Source organism: Corticium candelabrum, chromosome 1, assembly GCF_963422355.1.
Source record: "Corticium candelabrum chromosome 1, ooCorCand1.1, whole genome shotgun sequence".
In the NCBI taxonomy this organism is placed as follows: domain Eukaryota; kingdom Metazoa; phylum Porifera; class Homoscleromorpha; order Homosclerophorida; family Plakinidae; genus Corticium; species Corticium candelabrum.
Window position 1 is genome coordinate 253,566 of NC_085085.1, and position 6,204 is coordinate 259,769.

The window sequence follows — 6,204 nt, forward strand, 5'->3', positions numbered from 1 at the left end:
TATTTACAATCTGTGTGTATGTATGTATGTCTGTCAATCTGTTTGTTTGTCTGTCTGTCTGTCTGTCAATCTGTCTGGCTGCCTGTCTGTCTGTCTGTCAATCTGTCTGTCTGTCTGTCTGTCTGTCTGTCAATCTGCCTGTCTGCCAGTCTGCCTGTCTGTTTGTCTGTTAATTTGTCTGTCTGTCTGTCTGTCTGTCAATCTGCCTGTCTGCCAGTCTGCCTGTCTGTTTGTCTGTTAATTTGTCTGTCTGTCTGTCTGTCTGTCAATCTGTCTGTCTGCCTGTCTTTTTGTCTGTCTGTCTGTCTGTTTGTTTGTTAATCTGTGTGTCTGACTGCCTGTCTGTCTGCCTGCCTGTCTGTCTGTCTGTCAATCTGTCTGTCTGTCTGCCATCCTCTGTATATGCATACATACCATTCATAGTCTTCTCTTGTACAATTGCAATTGCATGTACCAACTTACTTGAATAAGTGCCTCCCTAACACAGTGATTCTAAAGTCATGCGTAGGTAGGCTACATCATGTTTGGCCGTAATTGATTCTCAATTAATTATTTGCCTTTCAATTGAGTGTAAACTGGTGCATGAATGGCATAGGTGTGAGCTTCAGTCTGAGTGTTTGACATGCATTCTCAGTCTACAGTCCTAGCTGCATCTTTGTTGTACTTAAACTTGCCAAAGTTTTTCATAAAATAACCATCTGGGGCTCTTGTTTGGATGTTGTGTATATGTATATATTTAATTTAATTTTTATATTTATTTTTATTTTTTATTTTTTGTTATTTTCTATTTATATATACATCTATACATATATAACAAAAAATAAAAATTAAAATTAAAATATGTATTAACTTAAAGTATTTGTTGTGTGAAGCTCCTGGCAAGTTAACGTTGGAGTCTGATATTGAAGGCAGTGGAGTTCCCATCGGACGACAAGTACATTTTACATTGAGACAAAAAAAGGTGAGGATTGTCTCGTTCATTAGAAAAACAAGTGTGGATGGTTTGCATTTGTGACGTCCAACTGTCTGTAGTGATTCTAAGTGTCAACGATTTTGTGTATATTTTTGTGTATTTTTGTGTATTTTGTGTGTATTTTTTGTGTATTTTGTGTATTTTTGTGTTTTCTGTTTCAGGTTTTCTTTTGAGATATCAAGTACGTGTGGTAGTTTGGTGACAAATCTCAACTCGTCTCAACTCTTGATGTCGATAACTTCCCTGTAGTTAAGAATCACTCGTACTCGACAGCTGGTAGCTACAACGTGACGGTGAATGCCAGCAATAGTGTTGGGTTGTCGACCGTGCAACTAGTGGTAGACAGTCTACGGTATGTTTGCTATTAACAGCTCTGTGTGTGTGTGTGTGTGTGTGTGTGTGTGTGTGTGTGTGTGTGTGTGTGTGTGTGTGTGTTCATTTGTTTCTGTCATGTTTGTCTGTCTGTCTGTTTGTCTGTCTATGTGTCTGTCTGTTGTTTCTGTCATGCTTATCTGTCTGTTTGTCTATGTGTCTGTCCGTTTGTTTTTGTCATGTCTGTCTACATGTTTGTCCGATTGTTTGTGTCATGTTTATCTGTCTATGTGTCTGTCCATTTGTTTCATGTTTGTCTGTCTACATGTCTGTCTGTTTGTTTCTGTCATGTCTGTCTGTCTGTCTTTCTATCTGTCTATGTGTTTGTCCATTTTGTTTCTGTCATGTTTGTCCCTTTGTCTGTCTGTCTGTCTGTCTGTCTGTCTGTCTATCTGTCTATTTGTCTGTCCATTTGTTTCTGTCATGTCTGTTTGTTGGTTCGTCTGTCTGTCTATGTGTCTGTCCATTTCTCTTTGTCATGTTTATGTGTCTATCTATGTGTCTGTCATGTTTATCTGTCTGTCTATGTGTCTGTCTGTTTCTTTCTGTCATCTTTACCTGTCTGTCTGTCTCTCTGCTTATGTGTCTGTCCATTTCTTTACGTCATGTTTGTTTGTCTGTCTATGTGTATGTCCATTTGTTTGTGTCTGTCTGTTTAACTGTTTTATGGTCGTCTTTCTGACACGTCCGTCTAACTGTATGTACGTATATCCATCTGTCTGTCCATCATCTGTTTTTCAGTCTATAACATTAATTAACATTTCACTATTTCTCTGATCTACACAGACGTCATATCAACCTTGAATATTATCCCTCCTCACGCCGTTTTACCAACAGACAACGTCACTTTCATCTGCCAGCCAACAGGCAACACACTCGCACCAATACATTACGAATGGAAGTTTGGAAACGACGACGCATCGTTCACACTGACACGAAATCGCACCATACATCACGTGTTCGGATCGACTGGAAAGTTTCTCATCTCGGTGACTGCATACAATCCCGTGTCGACGAAGTCATCACATGTTTACGTTTCAGTCTACAGTCAGTTTCACTCTTGTGCGTTTTGTCGGTTTGCTGTGAGATTGGAGGGTTGTTTGTGTTGATTGTAGGTGCAGTACGGACGCTGCATCTCGGTTTCAGTCGTTCCGCTGTGAAGGAAAGAGCTACGCTTGATGATTTGGATAGTCTGATGGCTGATAGTTTGGTTAATGTGGTTGCACAGGTTTGTCTGTGTGTGTGTGTGTATGCATGTGTGTGTGTGTGTGTGTGTGTGTGTGTGTGTGTGTGTGTGTGTGTTTGTGTGTGCGTATCAATGTGTGCACGCATGCGTATGTGTTTGTGCGTTTGTGTGTGTATCAATGTGTGTGTGTGTGTGTGTGTGTGTGTGCGCGTGCGCGCATTTGTGTGTGTGTGTTTGTGTGTTTGTGTGTGTATCAATGTGTGTGTGTGTGTGTGTGTGTGCGCACGCACGCGTTTGTGTGTGTGTCTGTGTGTGTGTGTGTGTGCCTGCCTTGCCGGTTTCTATCATTTTGTATCAAGTAACAATCACTTTTCCATTATTTGCAGTATCTCCTCGTATCCAACCATCATCTGCCAAACATATCAATAGTGTTGGTGGTGAAACCATTGGCACCATCATCATCACCATATTGGCTGTACTCATCATCATCATATCCATCATATTTGGCATGTGGTACAGACAGTGAGTCAGCCGATCACGTGACCATTTGTCTTTGTATTGATGGAATATCTCCATTGTGTAGACGTTACTCAAGACTTGAGAACTCATACTTTAGATTGAATCAAGACAGGAATGTTCACCTTACATTAGATGAAGATGACAGCGATGACGACTCTCCTCTTGCACTTGCAAGGAGCCACGATGATACGAAAGCAACAAACAATGATGATGATGATGAAGACGATGATAAACTGCTGAATGACGTGTAAATAACTGTTACATTTACTAGAAATGCAATGAGTGTGTCCATAAGGATTATTGTATGTATCTGCTGGGTTAGCTGTTTACAGTTAGATCTTCTGTATGTGCTCACTGTGTGTTGCTGCTCAAACATGATTAATTAATTAACACAAACTTAGAAAAGCAAAACTCATAACTTAGCTGGACTGACATTATAACATAAACTGTTGTTGTGCACTGACAGTCAAATGTGTAGTAACACCTGAATATGATAAAAGTTTAAAGAAAAGATGCAGAAATTTTATTGAATCAAAAGCATCTGGGATAAATAGATAAATATCCCGGATACAATACCAATATCAAATTTTAGAAAATTTAAATTTGTTTTCAGGCTGTAAATCGATTATTTAGCCCACCAACATGCTTGCTGTCAGATCATGCATGCTGGGATGGTCTCTGGGCAGCCGTTTGTTCTGTAACTTTGACGGACGATATCGATTGTTAGTTGCAGCTACACATTGAATTAATCATACAAACACTCACATATGGCAAAGAGAGACATGCACGCGCACCATCCAGCCTCCTACTTCAGCTACCTCGTACTGTACGTACTGCAAACTATACTGAACACAAGTTCTAATTTCTCTTTAATTCAGTCACTTTTGTGATGGAGGAACTTCTGCAATCATAATGCGAGATACTGAATTCCATCCTGTATTGCCATCATATGTCGAATATCTCCCACACTTTCCAATGTAGAATCCAATTGTGACTTGACCTGCTGGAATGTTCTCACAGTATCCCTCAATCTGTGTGTGACGATGAGGATTATCATTAGCCGGATTACCATACACAATTCCCTCAATAGTCATAGGTCCACTGCACTCGTTACCGTTGAATGTAAAATACCATCGAGAACAGCAAAGACCACTGGAGCAGTAAACCCTGAGATTTCCTGCATATGCAACATGTAAAGCTGAATTGCTGTCATGTTTCCTAAAATTACAGTTCTGTTGAAAAGAAAGCAGAAACAAGTCACACGTTGATAATTGTAATCACAAATCGAGTTGGAATAACCTGAATCAGACCGCTGTCCTTATGATCCTCTCTATTCCACACACACTGTTTCCAGTTGAGTGCCATAGCTTCTCCTTTCTCTCCTTTCCGTCCTGTTTCTCCTTTCATCCCTCGTGGACCTTGTGGACCTTGTGGACCTCTTTCTCCAGCATTACCTTTACCACCGACATCTCCAACTAATCCTCTCTCTCCCTTTATTCCTTTCCCTCCTTTCCTTCCTTCTTCTCCCTTCATTCCATCGTATCCACGTAGTCCCCGAACACCAGCAGGCAGGCATATCTAGTCAGTCAACAAACTCACACAAATATAGTGTCAGTACTCGATGAATCATCCTAACCTGCTGATTTTTCTCATCTGACACACTTTGACCACCACAAGTAGCAATGACTTGAATGAGCACAAGAACTGTCACAAAAAATGAAAACATGATGATGACCGATATCCTCGATACTGATGAAGTGAGCTGGTGAGCTTGCTCTTATATACTCCTCCTCACACACCTTCACATCCGGGGCGGGTATACAATCTAGTCTGAAATAGAACATTTCCACCTAATCTAATGTTTCCAAAATCATCTACAAATGATGACCTCAATATGTTTTCATATCCAGCCCCTCCCCTTTCTCATTTCCTGCCTACAAGTTCATATTGTCATTTTCATAATCAGCACATCATTTTCTACAACACCCTATTTGCATTGATCTCTCACATTGTCACCCACCACTGCAAATATGCTAATGTGTGCAAAACTTATTAACTCACTGCAGGCCGTGTCTCACCAGAAACACATGCAGCCATGTACAGAACATCACTGCATACATGATCAAACAATAATAATTCTACGACTTCTTGTACACAAAAGTGCAACAGCAGTGACTTGTACTCTAATCCACTATGTTATAGTATAGACAGTCCTAGTCTCGCGTAGCCAGACCTTTACCCCGCCCTCATGCCTCCAACACATTCATGGTTTTCAAGTCATTTGACACTGCATCACTCCATCCTTTATGTAATATGCTCCTGCCATTGTTGATGTCTGTTGACACTGAGAATGGTCCGAATACATCGATTATGAAATGAATCTAGACGTCTGATGTTGTTAGACTTGGCTGTCCATGTCGCTGCTCCGTATATAACAAAGTGGGTAGAATGACAGCTTGAGAAACAGTTCTTTTTGTAGCTATTGGGAAATGTTTGTTCTTCAAGATTGGCTGACGTAGGCATCCAAGGCTTTACAAGTTTTGGCAATGCAGAGTGACGATTCTTCTTGTAAGTCACTGTCTGCTGCAATGCAGCTACCGAGGTAGACAAAGTTATCAACAATCTCAATAGAGCCACCATCAACAACCACTGTGTACAAAGCCTTCTGCATTTTACAGGAACACAAATAAAAATAAACAAATGGACAAATGTCAAGCCCTCCACGTTATTCAACGTCAACCTTAAGGTCAGTTGCAGAGATAGCTCCCCTGCCTCTAGAGACAGGGCCTCCATGCACTACGTGAAGGCTTAGGGTCAGTGCTACAATCCACCTGGAGCTTGGCAGGAGTCATCCAGGTGTCAAAGACAATTGCGCAGCTCTGGGACTGGACACCAAAGCCCACAAGTACCCGTCTGCCGCATGATGTTACTGCCAAGCCAGCGGTCATGTCCACCCCAGTCAATGACCAAGTACTCATTTATACTGCTGAGTCGAGAGAAGCAATTGTGTGTAAGTTTCTTGCTTAAGGAAATTATGCCATAGCTCGCCATCACTGTGGCTTGAACCTGCAACCCTCCAAGATCCCAGATGTTCACCCTCTAACCAATTGAGCTACAGCACCACACACACACACACACACACACACACACACAC

The 6,204-nt window shown here is 41.2% G+C and overlaps 1 protein-coding gene and 1 long non-coding RNA gene across 2 annotated transcripts in view; one reads left to right on the forward strand and one right to left on the reverse strand.

The window, feature by feature from the left end:
- LOC134178421 (uncharacterized) overlaps positions 1 to 3,468 on the forward strand; it is a 4,927-nt gene extending 1,459 nt beyond the window's left edge. Inside the window, exons 4-9 of the long non-coding RNA XR_009969625.1 lie at positions 873 to 961; positions 1,135 to 1,325; positions 2,132 to 2,392; positions 2,461 to 2,573; positions 2,918 to 3,053; positions 3,115 to 3,468. This is a non-coding gene — a long non-coding RNA (uncharacterized LOC134178421). The remainder of the gene's footprint in view (positions 1 to 872; positions 962 to 1,134; positions 1,326 to 2,131; positions 2,393 to 2,460; positions 2,574 to 2,917; positions 3,054 to 3,114) is intronic.
- A 255-nt stretch (positions 3,469 to 3,723) lies between these two features.
- Positions 3,724 to 6,204, reverse strand: LOC134184265 (collagen triple helix repeat-containing protein 1-like). Its single transcript, XM_062651912.1, has 4 exons — positions 4,939 to 6,204; positions 4,687 to 4,880; positions 4,350 to 4,628; positions 3,724 to 4,282 (listed from the first exon to the last, which is right to left on the reverse strand). Exons 2-4 carry the CDS (start codon positions 4,774 to 4,776, stop codon positions 3,929 to 3,931), a joined length of 723 nt encoding a protein of 240 aa, XP_062507896.1. The 5' UTR covers positions 4,777 to 4,880; positions 4,939 to 6,204; the 3' UTR covers positions 3,724 to 3,928.

What these genes read in the sequence shown, in the direction of transcription:
- LOC134184265 (XM_062651912.1), bottom strand. Translation starts at nt 4,776, where the DNA reads ATGTTTTCATTTTTTGTGACAGTTCTTGTGCTCATTCAAGTCATTGCT. An exon ending in CAGATGAGAAAAATCAGCAG is followed by an intron (nt 4,629 to 4,686) that starts GTTAGGATGATT and finishes TTGACTGACTAG; the next exon opens with ATATGCCTGCCTGCTGGTGT. An exon ending in AGGACAGCGGTCTGATTCAG is followed by an intron (nt 4,283 to 4,349) that starts GTTATTCCAACT and finishes TCTTTTCAACAG; the next exon opens with AACTGTAATTTTAGGAAACA.